Raw genomic sequence first — 14,073 nt, forward strand, 5'->3', positions numbered from 1 at the left:
ACTCCTGGTTAGGAAAACAGACCCACGGCTGGGCCATTTGGCTTTCTCCACTGGAGGCCAGTGACGGCCCTACCTCACCTCTAGCCTGGAGTACTTGGCAGCCTACGGGCCCCATGACACTGGGGCGGAGCCTGGATTGGGTTCTGTGGGTCGGGCTTGACCAAGTGTCTCCCTGCAGCTCTGAGTTTCAGCTCCTGGACACCTGACTGACCTTGGGGATTGAACAGGACAGGGCCCGGGGGCCTAGGGCACTGCCACCTTTACCCACGCCCTTTCCCCCAGTCGCTCCTCCCCCTGCCGCTTCTTCCCCGCCCTTACAGCCCTGACCCGCTTCCTGGGCTGCAACTGTTTGGCTTTTTCCTGCCCGTTTGCGGGGGTGTGGGAGAGGTTTCGGGTAACATGGAGCCCAGGAAGGCGGCGCCTGGGTGGCACGGCTGGGGGCCTCAAGCGGCCTCAGGGTCGGAAACGGCCGCGGAGCTCGTGTACCACCTAGCGGGGGCCCTGGGCGCTGAGCTGCAACAGCTGGCGCGCCGCTTCGGGCCGGAGGCGGCAGCGGGGCTGGTGCCGCTCGTGGTGCGGGCGCTGGAGCTCCTGGAAAAGGCTGCGGTGGGGCCCGCACCAGACTCGGTGAGTCCCTGTCCCCTCCCCTCGCCACCCGCGGGGCCAGCGGGGGCCTAACCCTCAGACCCAGACCTCTCCAGCTGCAGGTCTCGGCTCAGCAGGCGGAACTGGAGCTGCGGCGGCTGCGGGAGGAGAACGAGCATCTCCGCCGGGAGTTGCGCTCCGGGCCACAGGGTGAGTGAGGACCCGGACCAGGACAAGGGCGGGGTTGGGGACTTTCCAGGGCTTCCCCTCCCGTGCGCCGCCGCTAAGAACGCCCCCTTCCCCAGAGGAGCGCGCTCTGCTGCGGCAGCTCAAGGAGGTGACTGACCGACAGCGGGACGAACTCCGAGCGCACAACCGCGACCTGCTGCAGCGCAGCCAGGAGACCGAGGCGGTGAGGGCGCGCCGCGGGGCTGGAACGCCGGGCACGGGGCAGGGTTTCCCCGGTGCCCCGCCCATTAGCCCCACCTCTTGCCCCGTCCCCAGCTGCAGGAACAGCTGCAGCGCCTCCTGCTGGTGAACGCGGAGCTGCGGCACAAGCTGGCCGTGGTGCAGACCCAGCTGCGCGCCGCGCGGGACCGTGAGAAGGAGCGGGAGCTGGAGCGCGAAGGAGCTCCTCGGCTGGAGCCAGAGCCCGCGCGGGATGCTGGAGCCCCGGGGTCCCCTGAGGACCCGGTGAGTGCTCAGTATTCGTAGCGCCTGGCACTTGGTGGCACTCAGGAAAGGTTTGCTGTGCTGCATAGCAGGTCCAGCGGGAGATTGGAAGGTGGCAGACAAGTGTGCAGCCCCAGCTAGCTTCGGTCCCACTCTCAGCCAGGGCACTGGTCTGTCATCTCTTGTACCACCCTCGCCTCCCAAGTCTCCTGCCAGGCATTCCTGTGTTGTCCCAGGGGCAGGAGAGAGCTAGGGAGGTGGCCCTCTGACCCACCTGCCCTTCCGCAGGCAGAGGCTGGGCAGCAGCCAGGGCATCCCCCGGAGGTGGGGCAGTGCGGCTTTAGTCGAGAGGAGCTTGAGCAGATCCTTCAGGAGCGGAATGAGCTCAAAGCCAATGTGTTCCTGCTGAAGGAGGAGCTGGCATACTTCCAACGGTGAGGGTGCTGGGCAGGGACTGGGAAGCTGAAGGGCCTCTGCTCCTGGGTGCCAGGCACCATGCTGGGCACTGGGAAGACATGAATGAAGCAGCGCCTGCTCTCTCGGAGTGTCATCCACATGGGGCAGAGCGGCAGTGCAGAGGGCCATGGGGACCCACAACAGCATCCTTCAAGGAGGGGTGACCCCTAAGCTTAGGTCTGATGGGTGTTGACAAGGGAGGGCATTTCAGAGGCGGGGAACAACATGCTGGTGCTTGTGGTGAGACCCACTGTTGGCAGATTGATCCCCACCACTTCCTCTGCACCCCTCTCCTGGTAGGGAGCTGCTCACAGACCACCGGGTCCCTGGGCTTCTGCTTGAAGCCATGAAGGTGGCTGTCAGGAAGCAGCGGACGAAGATCAAGGCCAAGATGTTAGGGACCCCAGAGGAACCAGAAAGCAGGTAAGTCTCTGCCCTCATCCCCACTGAGTCAGTAGTCCTCCCTCCCATGTCCTATTGAGTCTGATGACACGGCGTGGTCATCCTCTGAACCAGCCTAGATACCCCCTAAGCCTGCTGACCCAGCCTGGTCACCTCTTGAACCTGCTACCCTGGTCTGGTCACCTTCTAAGCCTGTGTACAGTCTGTCCTGCTGAGCCTGCCACACTGGCCTAATCACCCCTGGGCTTGCTGACCTGGTCTGGTCACCCTCTGAGCTTACTGTCCGGCCTGCTCCACTGAGTTCGCCACCCTTCTCTCAGGATCCAGCACTGCTCCCATTCGTCCTGCTTGCTGTGTATCCTGCTGAAGAAACTTGCCAACACTGTTTCTTTGCATTCATTTTCTTGGTTTCCTGCCTTGGCTGCACCTGTTTGTCCTCAGAGGGATGAGACTACAGCTGTAGCCTTGTCAGCGGTCTGCTGTCTGTCGGGCTAGCAAACAAAAGCCCCAAGCTTCCTTCAGCTCCTCACTGTCTCCGGGGGCCTTGCAGCCACCTGTCCTCCCCTGCCTGCTCCTGGGGGCTGTGCAGAAGGCCAGATGGGAGCTGGACTCTTGTCCCTTGGGGCCTTGATAAATGGCCCTCATGCATCCTCTCTCTTCTGTCTCAGTGACGTTGAGGATGGCTCCTGGCTCCTGCTTCCCAGCGATAAGGGAGACCACCCCCCACCCCCTGAGTCCAGAATACAGCATTTGTATGTTGGGGAAAGGGAAAGGGCCAGAGAGGGGGAAGGGATGGTGGGGGTGAAGGAGGTTCTCCTCCCTTCAGCACCCTGTTGTCCCAAGCTCTACCCTGCCCCTCCTGCTTCTCCATCCCTGGGCCCCCTCACCTCCTCACTACTGCATGCTGCCTTTTCTTTCCTCTGTACCCCATTTTCTCACCACCCCCTTCACCTTCAGCCCACATCCTTGACTTCTCGGCTTCAGGCTTAAAGCACTTCTTGGCTCTCCCCAGCTTTGGCCTCTGGTATCGGGGTGAAGCAGAGGCCCCAGACGCTGGGACCAGCAGCCTCGCTCCTAGCAAGCCAGGGGGAGAAGTGGAGGCCCCACAGCAACCTCACCTGCAGCCCGTGGGCAGTGCCACCACCCCCAGCTCCTGACTGGCCCTGCTCATCTGCTTTCCATGAACGGCTTTGTCTGGGGGCCCAAAGTTGCCACAGAGGCCTGACTTGGGGCTCTGGCTGTGGGTGGATATGTGACCTCAAATGAAGACAGGGTTCCCCCTTCTCAGCCCTCCCCAGGGCTCTTCCCTGATCCTGGCTTGAGCCAGGGCTGGACGGGCTGCCTCCCTCTCCATCCCTGCACCAAACCTCCAGGGCCAGATGAAAGCACTTCCTCTCAGTCTCAGTTTCCCCATCCGTGAAACAGAGAACTGACTGTCTTCTTCCCAGGGGTTTGTGTGGATGGACTGAGCTAATGTAATAAAGCACCTGCCCATTATAGCCAGAAAGTGCTCCGTGTCTGTCTGTCAGTCATCTGCCCCCACCTCCCGGCTCCACAAGGAGCTATGGCACGCTGAGGTTTCCTCCCAGGGTCTGCTTGGTTGGTCCTGGGTGGGGAGGCTTCTCTGAGCTCGGCCTCCATCTGGGAATATGGCTAATAGAAAGCCATGCCTCCCCCGGGGCTCCCACGCCACCCCGCCCTCTTCCCCTGTCCCCAGACCCCAGGAACCTGCAGCTTCCTTCTTCTGCCCTCCATCTAGGCTAAGACCAGCCCTGTAAGCCCTCACTCAGCCCTTGCCACCGGCCTTCCTTTCCCTGTCGTTTCTCTGTTGTCTGCTCTTCCCAGCACCCGCCAGCCCTCTCAGGGAGGTGCCTCATGGCAGCCCGCCCCTCCAGCCTGGCTTCCTCAGGAAAAGCCTTGGGAGGAAGCAGGGAGGGGGTTGGGAGCTGTGGGGGCCAGACCAACCCAAGCCCTCCCGCTGCACTGGCCGCCATGGGGCTGGGGCTACTGCTCCCACTACTGCTGCTCTGGACTTGGGGGACCCAGGGATCCGAGCTGGACCCCAATGGGCAGCATGTCTGCATGGCCAGCAGGTGGGTCTTGTGGGAGTCTGATGGGAGTGGTGGTGGCTGGACTGGTGTGAAGGTATTGGGGGGAAGGAGGACGTGGGGGAAGAGGCTGTAGGTCTGAGGAGGGATTTGGGGGGCAGCCTGGAGGGTGGTGGGTAGTCAAGGCAGATGGTGGACGACCAGGGAAGGGGAGGGAAGGAGCTGTGACACTCAGCTAGGCCCCCCGGATGGGGCTGAGGGCAGCCTCCCACACCTCAGCCAGAGACTGACCCACCCTGCAGGGCCAGGCTGTCCCCTAGCCCCCCAGCTGACCTCTGTCTGCCCACAGCCCCTCTGCTGAGCTCCAGTGCTGCCCAGGCTGGAGACAGAAAGATCAAGAATGCACCATCCGTGAGTAGCCAAGAGGAAACCCCCAGAGAGGAGAGGGAAGCATTTAGCCCAGTGACCCTGCCTTCGGGGGCCTATTTCCCCTCCTAAGCCTCAGAGCCAGGGTCCATCCTGTGACACACAAACCCAGTTCTGAGCGAGCGGTTCCTGTTGGGGACACAGCCCCAAAAACCAGTGGGAGGGGCAGGGGTGTCCCCTGGTTGTACCCAGCCTACTGACCTAAGGGGGTGTTTTCCAGCCATCTGTGAAGGGCTGGACGCCTGCCAGAAAGACGAAGTATGCATAAAGCCGGGCCTCTGTCGGTGCAAACCTGGATTCTTCGGGGCTCAGTGCAGTTCCCGTGAGTCTCTGACTGGAGGGTGAAGTTGCTGGGTAGCACTGGGTAGGGGGAGCAGAGCAGGCAGCAGTGCAGCTTAGAACAGCAGGACCAGAAACCCTCTGAGCTTCAGTGAGGAAATTGAGGCCCAGAGGCTGGAAGTGACGCAACCCTGGGAGATTCCTTGACTCATGTGGTCTTTACTCATGCCCACAAAGCCCATCACCTTCCTTTCCAACTTCTCAGAAAAAGTGCCTGTGATCCCTGTTAATTGCGAAATGGATGCATTTCTACTCTCCACCCATCCCCCCACACCCCCAAACATTTTATGCCCTGGGGACTGGACGTTGGAGGGTGGAAGGAGGTTGGGGGCTGGATTGTCTGCCGTCTCTGGCAGAAGGAAGGGGGATGGGGAGAGGCGTGGTGAGCAAGCAGGCTGTAGTCCCCAGGAGCGGCCAGAGGAGACACTAGAGGACAGGTGGCTTCTCCTGCGACCCCGGCGGGCAGCACCGAGGCCTGAGATCGGGATGAACCTCCCCAGCGTACCTCCAGCCCAGTGGGAGGGAGGAGGGGGCGTGAAGGAAGCCCCGCCCACCTCCTGGTGACTCTGGGCAAGCCCTTTCCCACTCTGGATCTCTAGGTGTTCTGGAATGTGAAGTGTGAGGCAGGGCCACTGCTGAGGGGTTTTTTTAGCTCACAGTCTGGGGCAGGAAGTGAGTTGCGCCCAGGAGGACAGCTGCCGGTGTTCCAAGGTTCTGCCCCTGCGGTTGGAGGGCGGGCGTGGCGTCCCCTTTCCTGGCGGAAGGGGCTGGGCGTGGGGGTGGGACAGGGATCCATGCCCGGCCTTGAGCCCGCGGAATCTCTCCCCGCCCCACCCCCACCCCCCGCAGGCTGCCCGGGCCAGTACTGGGGCCCCGACTGCCGTCAGAGCTGTCCCTGCCATCCACACGGCCAGTGCGAGCCGGCCACCGGTGTGTGCCACTGCCACGCCGACCGCTGGGGCGGCCGCTGCGAGTTCACCTGCGCCTGCGGCCCCCACGGGCGCTGCGACCCGGCGACGGGCGTGTGCCGCTGCGAGCCGGGCTGGTGGACGCCCACGTGCCGCCGCCAATGCCAGTGCAACCCGGCGGCGGCGCGCTGCGACCCCGCCACGGGCGCCTGCCTGTGCCAGCTGGGCTGGTGGGGCCGCCGCTGCAGCTTCCGCTGCGCCTGCAACGGCTCGCCCTGCGCGCAGGAGTCCGGCCGCTGCGCCTGCCGGCCGGGCTGGTGGGGCCTCGACTGCGCGCAGCCGTGTCAGTGCACGCGCGGCCGCTGCGACACCTCCTCGGGCCAGTGCGCGTGCCCGCCCGGCTTTCGCGGCGCGCGCTGCGAGCTGCCCTGCCCCGCCGGCAGCTACGGGGCGCGGTGCAAGGACAGGTGAGCCCCGGCGCCCGGGCGGGAGGAGGGAGGACGCGAGGGGGCGGTAGGGAGGAGGAAGGCGGGCTGGCGAGGTGGGGCCTGGAGGGAAAGGAGAGAGAAGGGAGGGGAGGAGGGAGGGAAGAGGGGAAGGGAATAGGAAACGGAAGGAGAGGGGGAGGCGGGGGCGCTGCGACAGGGCGGGGAGAAGGGATAGGGTTACATGGTGTTCACAAAAATATGCAAGGCAGGGATGAAAGGAAAAAAAACACCTCGATGCCACTTGCTCGAGTCGCGCCCTGCCTCATTCATTCGATTACTGTTAAACAAAAAGTACTCTTATTAGCAGCCCCACTTAGAAGCAGATAAAGAATGAAAAACGATTGCAGAGTCCCTTTAACACCCAGGGGCTTTCAAACTTTGACCAGCTCCACCTACACTAAAAAAAGAAAAAAAACACATTTTTACATCATCACCTCACACACACACACACACACACACACACACACTTAACTGAAATAAAACTTTAACAAGTTTTAAATATGATACCTTGGAATGTTTTCTATACCATTTCTTTTTTAAAATGCTGCTCAAGTTTCCTCTAAATTGATTTTATGAACTCCTCCCACCACATCCCACTAATGGGTCTGACTCAGGTATATGACCCCAGATAATTAAGTATTGGGGTGGAGAAACTTCATGTTGTTAAGCATCAATGAGAAATTAAGATAAAGCAAACCTGAAAAAATAATGATGAAAACACACACTTATATTTTTAGTTTTACACATTTTCATGCTATGAGATAGAAGCTAAAATATTTAGTCCCATTCATGCCTGCTCTCAGGCACATGTGGAAGGGAAAAAGGGGAAAGGGATGGGAGGGAAAGCTGAACAGATAGGAAGCGGAGGTTGGGGTGGGTGACTTGGCTGCCCTGGCTGGGACCCCAGGAAGGACAGGTCAGACTGGGGGATTAGAAGGAAGGGGATGGAATCCTACAAGAGTCCCCAGAGGTCGCCTGTCCAGACTCTTCATTGTACAATGTGGGGAAACTGAGACTCAAATATGTCTTAAGTGACCCAGATGGGACCTGGATGCTCTGCAGTGTCCCTGAAGGCCTGAGTGGGCACTGTGCAAGTTGAAGGGCTTGGGCACTCCGTCCATCCATCCCCAGTACTCCCTTGCACCCCTTCTCTTCCCAGCTGTGGCCACTGCAAGCAGAATGAGCCGTGCTCTCCAGACACAGGCAGCTGTGAGTCCTGCGAGCCAGGATGGAATGGAACCCAGTGCCACCAGCCCTGCCCACCTGGCACCTTTGGCGAGAGCTGCAGGCAGCAGTGCCCCCGCTGCTGGCTTGGGGTGGCCTGTCAGCCAGACACCGGGCACTGTCAGCGCTGTGACCCTGGCTGGCAGGGGACCAGGTGAGGGGGCTGGACTGCTCAGGCAGGGTGCACCTTCCTTTAGGATCCCACCCCAGCTGCTACACACACACACACACACACACGCACACACACAATCACACTGCCCTCTGGCGTCTGCCTCCCTGGCAAAGACAGAGGAGACAGATGGGTGCTGAGGAGGCCCTGAGCAGGATTCTCTCCCAGCTTCCCCTCCACTCGGGCTTCCTGCCTCTTCCCCCTGCAGGGCTCTGTAGTCTGTCATCTACTGGGTGTGGCCCCAGTTTGCACCTGAGCTTCATTGATGAGGAGGAGCCAGTTGGGTCCTTAAGTCCAGGAGCATGGGGGAAAATGGGCAGGGTTCCCCTGTTGGGGACCAGGCTAGCTTTATCCTCCCAATTCATGAGTCTTGCTTCACCCCAGGTGTGAAGATCCCTGCCCTCTTGGCACCTTTGGGGAGGGCTGTGGCTCTACCTGCCCCACCTGTGTCCAGGGCACCTGCGATGCTGTGACCGGGGAATGTGTCTGCAACGCTGGGTACTGGGGGCCCAGGTGAGCCCCGGGGCCCCGGGTGGGGGGAGCACAGGTGCCTAAGTCAGGCTGCTGCACAATCTGTTTCCTAAACTTCCCTTCCTGGGCCTTTCCACCTTCCAGCTACCCGCCCTGTGTGCTCATAACTAAGAAGTTATTTCTCCCATGGGAAGGTGGATGGGCTGTTTCTTCCAAAGGAGAGTCAGGGCAATGCCTAATGTAAAGGGACCGGCTCCCTAACTTGATGGGGAGCTTATTTAGGGGCAGGCCTACAAGGCCCTTTGTTGTTTCTCTAAAGTCTTTAGCATCTCCAATCAGCTTTTCCATCTTTAAGACAAACTGTAATGTCAAGGAAGAGACCTCATTTTGCAGAGGAGGGACCGGGGCCCAGGGAGTTTGTGCTGGGTGGGCAGGGGGGTGAGGTTGGTCGGAGGTGAACCCTGCCCCAAGGGTTGCACTCTGGGGGGTTGGGGACCGAGGAGCCTCTGGGCAGCTTGTGGGTGGTCTCCCTGGACATGGGCTTAGGAGCCGAGAGATTCTCCCAGACACTGCCAGGGGTACTTGGAAGTGGTCAAAGGTCAGCAGGGGTGTGTTTAGGCAGCAGGTAGTGCCCAGCGGTCTACCTTCCCTCTTCCTGCCCCACCCAGCCTTGGGCCTGCCTTTCCTTGTCACCCCACAGCTGCAACACATCCTGCCCCCTGGGCTTCCATGGAGTCAACTGCTCAGTTCCCTGCCAATGCCCAGAGGGCGCCTGCCACCCTGTCTCCGGAGCCTGCCAGCTGGGTAAGGTGGAGGGGGTGTGTGGGATGCGGTGACCATGGAGAGACTGGCCCGTCACTTGCCTGGGAGACTGTGTGTACAGATGCTTTGGGGGTCCCTGAAGATGTGCCAGAGCCCCTGCCCCTGAGAAATCAGTCCAGAGCCCAGGAAATGGGCAGGGGTCAGGGGCTGGACACTGGTGTGTGCCTCAGACATGAGAGTTGGGGGCACTTGTGGAATAGGCCAGGGACCACCAGAGGAGACAGAGCAGCAGAGGGGCTGCCTGGAGGAGGGGGCCTTCAGGCAGAGCAGAGGCTCTATCTCAGAGGAGAGGCAGGTCTTGCGGGAGGGGGCAAGTCCGCTGGAGATGAGACCTGATGTTCGGGGAACAGGAGGGCCTGGAAGTTAGATCTCCTCCTGTCCCCGCAGGCCTCGGCAGGCGGGACGTGGCCCTCCTCGCGGGCATCCTGGTGCCTCTGCTGCTGCTCCTTCTGGGCATCGCTTGCTGTGCCTGCAGCTTCTGGGCCGCCCGGACGGACCCCAAGGAGGGGTGAGCGCTGGCCGTCCCCTCCCCACCCCACAGCTCAGGACGAGGATGGTGCAGGGTGGCCTCTGGTTTCCCCCAGGTGTGGGGAAGGGCTGGCCTTGTCCCCACTCAGGTAGGAGACGATGCAGGTAGTTGGCAGTGGCGGTGGCCTGGAGACACCAGGCGGGCAGCCAGCCTCCTCAGAAACCCTGATGGAGGAGTTTTCCAGCTGCGGCTGCGTGAGCCAGCTCAGGCCACGGGCTGGTGAAACTGAAACCCAAGCAGGAGGCTGAGGATTTACTAATAAGTCTGGAGGAGAAGGAGGGTGGGGAATGCAGGAGCTGTGGCTCGAGCTCCCCACAAAGAGAGTGACTTGAATGTCTGAGCAGGGGGTTGGCAGAGAGTGTGGCTTTCGGAGAGGAGGCAGAGAGGAGGCAAGGGGAGGAAGGACTTGCCTGGTGGGGGCTGCCGCAGTGGGACACAGCTCACTCAGAGCTTTGCACCTTTGCAAAACCTCTTCACTCCTCTTGGCTCCTTCAAGACTGACAGCAGTTGGAGGTTTGGAGCAGGGAATGTCGGGGGTGGGAGGATTCTCCTTCCCTCCTCACAGAGGAGGAAACAGAGGCCCAAGGGGAGCCGGCTAATCACCGACACGCACAAGGCCCTTGTCCAGCTTTCTGGACTCTCTGTCCAATGTTCTTAGTTCATGCAATAATCCTTGAGCACATCCTCCTCTGTGCTGGAGGTGGGGGTGACATTCACAGAGGAGCAGACCCAGGTGCCTCTCCCCCAATGCACAGAGCCTAGGGGGTGGGGAGAAGCCCCCCATACAAGCACTAGCTCCAAGATGCTCAAAGGCTGACAGTGGGATGGTCACTTCCAGCCTGGGGATAGGGAGAGTAGAGACCAGGGTGGGCTTCCTGGAGGGGGTGCCATTTGAGTTGGTTCAGCTGGGGCTCTGCTATGATGATCATAACAAATAGGTGCATTTCAAGGAGTCCCCACCAGTGCCTGGCACTGTGCTAAATGCCAAGAAAAACTCCCACAGTTAGGGGTTGCTACCCCCATTTTACAGATGAGGAAACTGAGGCCCAGAGAGGGAAAGTCTGAGCCAGAGTGGAACCTGTCTGTCTGACCCCAGAGCCACATGCCCTCTGTGGCAGGTCCACATCTCGGGCTCAGTGGCTTGGATTTTATTCTGTAGTCAGTAGGGAACCACTGAGGCTGTGGGGGCAGGAGAGGGATGTGGTAGAAGTGCTGCACTCTGTCCCTCAGCCTCCCTCACACTAGTCCCAGGACCCTTCTCCTGCCCCCACCCTGTCCCCAGTAGGGTCCCCTGGACTGAACATCCTCCCTACCCTCTCAGGCCAGCAAGGGACGGAGCTGCCATGTCCAGGATGAAGCTGCAGGCCTGGGGGGCCCTGAACAGCCTGGGCTCTGCGCTGCCCTGCGGTTCCCTCAGCAGCCACAAGCTACCGTGGGTGACGGGTAAGTGGGGGCCGAGGGCTGGGGGCTTGGGCGGGACATGGCTTCCCATCAGGCTCTGCTCCTGACCCGGTGACCCCACAGTCTCACACCACGACCCGGAGATCCCCTTCAACCACAGCTTCATCGAGCCGCCCTCCGCCGGCTGGGCCTCTGACGACTCCTTCTCTTCCGATCCCGAGTCTGGAGAGGAAGACGAGGGTCCCGCCTACTGCATGCCACCCCAAGAAGGTAGCCCCCAGCAGCCCACCCAGCGTCTGCTTTGTTCATTCCACAAACCTTCCTCAAGCACCTGTTCTGTGCCCGTCCCTGTTCCTGGCTCTGAGGATGCAGTAAAGAGCAGGCGAGACAGACGCCTGCCCTTGCAAAGCTTAGAGTCTGGTGGGGAGACAGTCATCAGATGATTCTAGGACCAAGTGAGAGAGGCTTTAATGGGGACATGGAAGCAGGGGTTCACAGTCTAGCCGTGCCGGGGATGGCTGGGACCAGGGAATATGTCCCAGCACTGGTGATGCCTGAGTGGAGTCCAGCAGAATCAGCAGGAACATTAGGGAGAGATGGAGATGGACGGGGCTCTGCAGCCTTGAAAGAGTTTGTACATTAGTTCAAGGTGGGGAGGGGTGGGGAGAGGTTGCAGTGTCTACTGAATGGGCCCTTCCCCAGCCTCTCTCTGCATCCTCACCCCCTTCCTGCCCCATTTCTGAGCCCCCCAGGAAGACACTGTGCTGGGTAAGTAGGATGGGGTGGGGTGGGGTGAGCGGCCTGGCTCTGGCCAGCCCCCTCCCTTCCATCTCCTCCATCAGGGATGGTCTCGGTGGAGTCTCCGGAGGCTGGGCCGGCCCCTGAGGATACCTCCACGCCTTTCACCATCCCCCGTACCTCCAGCCTGGCCCGGGCCAAGCGGCCATCAGTCTCCTTCGCTGAAGGCACCAAGTTTGCTCCACCGAGTTGCCGCGGCTCAGGGGAGCTCTCCAGCCCTCTCCGAAAGCCCAAGAGACTTTCCCGGGGGGCCCAGCCGGGTCCCCAGGGCCAGGAGGCCGAGGAGCCCACAGGCCCAGAACAAACAGAAACAGAAGAGGCCCCTGCTGGTGCCGCCAGCCCCAGAGATTCAGCCACTGGCCGCCGGCGACTCCCGCTTGGTAGCCGGACAGTGGCTGAGCGTGTGGAAGCCATAGAGGGCAATGTCCAGGAGAGCTCAGGCCCTGTGACCACAATTTACATGCTAGCAGGGACGCCACGGGGATCTGAGGGCCCCGTCCGGTCTGTTCTCCGCCGTTTTGGTAGCTTCCAGAAAGGCCAGGCAGAGCCCAAGGTCAAGAGTGCCATCCCCAAGCCTCCACGTCGGGCCCTGAGTCGGAACAAGGGCAGCCCCGGGCTGGCGTCGAGCTCTGCCAGCCAGAGCCCCGGCCCGGCCCCCTGTGAGCAGCTCTCCGGGGCCTCAAATTCTGTGGGAGCCGGGCCAGAGGAAGGGGCCCAGGGGCTGGGGGGTGGTGCTGAGAGCCCAGTGAGGGCCCAGGAGCCGGCCTGTGGGGCTGGCCCCCCAGGACAGGATCCCCCGAAGCTGGCTGCAGAGGAAGGACAGGAGGAGCCCCAGTATGAGAATGTTGCTCCCATCTCTGGGCCATCGGAGCCCTGCGGACCTTGAATTGGGGGAGTGGGAAGACTGTGGAGAAGGGGGACCCCAGAACTACCACTGGACCAGACTGCTGTGTGTGCTGGGAAAGGATTGCAGGGCTGGGACAGACATGCCAGAGGCCCCATCCCTAGGGAGAAGTCAAAGGTTAAAGGATAGGGTTGGCTTTGGCCCTGATGGCACTCTGGGGATGGGCCTGAAGGTTGGGGCAGCAACCCCACAAGCTAGGGGCCTGGGAGGGGGGCAGATGGCTGCAGAGACTTTCTCCTTTATACTGGACTCGGTTTGCCCCAAAGGACTATTCTTTCCTTCATTTACAAAGCATTTTTCTGAAACTGGAAACAACCTAAATGTTTGATAATAAAAGATTAAATAACGATTTCTTATGATAGGTTTCTACACGACCACTAAAAATCATGTTGTGCAAGAATATTTAATGATATTGGAGAATGTTCATGCTCTATTGTTAAGTGCAAAAAGTAAGTTATAAATTAGGATACACAGTCCAATCCCATTGTTTTCTTTTTATGAACCTTATTTCATTTTGCCTCAGGATACATGTTTAAAATTCTCCCTTTTGGGGGATGTGTTGTGATTAGTTTACCACCTTAGTTTTTTTTTTAAAAGAAGGATGTATGTGCATTAAAAAAAAAAAGATTCGAGAGGAAGGCATCAATGGTAATTTTCTCTAGCAGATGACATTGTGGGTGATATTTATTTTCTCTTAAAAGCTTTGTATAATTTGCAAATTTTCTGTAGTGAACCTGCTTTTACTTTTTCACTAGATTGAATTTTTTTAAAATTATGAAAGTGATACATGTTCATTGTTTAAAATAAAAAAGTACTAACATTGCAGATGTGTGTAAAGTAAAACTGAAATTTCCCTTCTCAGAAGCAGCCTGGGGGACAAGGAAGGAGCAAGAATTACTTTTTACTGGTGCCTCTTGGTCTTGTTTGAATTCTGAGCTCACATACTTGTATAACTTGAAAGGGAGGGAGGGAAGAAGGAAGGCGGAAAGAAAAGGGAAAAACCTTCCTCTTCTATCCTAGTTCTCAGAGAATCTTATTAACAGTTTAGATGCTTCCTTTCAGATGTTTTTCAGTGCATGTATAAACAAATATTTAAAACAAAAAACAAAACAAGAGTATACTAAGCATACTGTTGTGTAACTTGCTTTTTTACTTAATACATCCTGGGTATCTTTGATGTCAGTAAGTATAGAGCTACCTCTTTTATAAAAATTTACTACATGGGATTCCACTGTGTGTAAGAGCATGGGTTATTTAAATCATCCCCTACCTATGAACTGTGAGGTTGTTTCTAATTGTTTTGATATAGTAAACAATGATTCAGTATATAAGTTTGCCCATATTTCTTTTTGCACTTGTGCAAGTCCCTGCTCCCAATTTTTTAAAATTCAGTTTTATTGAGATATAGTCACATACCATACAATCATCCAT

General features: G+C 58.7%; 2 protein-coding genes across 6 annotated transcripts; both read left to right on the forward strand.

The window, feature by feature from the left end:
* Positions 1–43: 43 nt before the first annotated feature.
* LOC119514041 (Rab interacting lysosomal protein) lies at positions 44–3,618 on the forward strand. 4 transcript variants are annotated; one of them, XM_037809579.1, is made up of 9 exons: positions 44–627; positions 702–795; positions 891–997; positions 1,090–1,278; positions 1,546–1,691; positions 2,014–2,136; positions 2,784–2,867; positions 3,128–3,220; positions 3,252–3,618. In XM_037809579.1, the coding sequence occupies exons 1-9, from the start codon at positions 400–402 to the stop codon at positions 3,379–3,381; spliced, it is 1,194 nt and encodes a 397-aa protein (XP_037665507.1). In that variant the 5' UTR covers positions 44–399; the 3' UTR covers positions 3,382–3,618. The 4 variants fall into 4 exon arrangements, with proteins under 4 accessions (XP_037665507.1, XP_037665504.1, XP_037665505.1 ...); XM_037809576.1 differs by having other exon boundaries at positions 3,128–3,618; XM_037809577.1 differs by having other exon boundaries at positions 723–795; positions 3,128–3,618.
* Positions 3,619–3,768: 150 nt separating this feature from the next.
* On the forward strand, positions 3,769–13,467 carry SCARF1 (scavenger receptor class F member 1). 2 transcript variants are annotated; one of them, XM_037809574.1, is made up of 11 exons: positions 3,769–4,208; positions 4,513–4,574; positions 4,810–4,911; positions 5,778–6,303; positions 7,484–7,702; positions 8,102–8,230; positions 8,889–8,992; positions 9,398–9,518; positions 10,861–10,982; positions 11,064–11,210; positions 11,783–13,467. In XM_037809574.1, the coding sequence occupies exons 1-11, from the start codon at positions 3,991–3,993 to the stop codon at positions 12,622–12,624; spliced, it is 2,592 nt and encodes an 863-aa protein (XP_037665502.1). In that variant the 5' UTR covers positions 3,769–3,990; the 3' UTR covers positions 12,625–13,467. The 2 variants fall into 2 exon arrangements, with proteins under 2 accessions (XP_037665502.1, XP_037665503.1); XM_037809575.1 differs by lacking the exons at positions 3,769–4,208; positions 4,513–4,574 and having other exon boundaries at positions 4,838–4,911; positions 5,528–6,303.
* The last annotated feature ends 606 nt before the right edge of the window (positions 13,468–14,073 follow it).

Source organism: Choloepus didactylus, chromosome 18 (assembly GCF_015220235.1).
Source record: "Choloepus didactylus isolate mChoDid1 chromosome 18, mChoDid1.pri, whole genome shotgun sequence".
NCBI classification, from domain to species: Eukaryota; Metazoa; Chordata; class Mammalia; order Pilosa; family Megalonychidae; genus Choloepus; species Choloepus didactylus.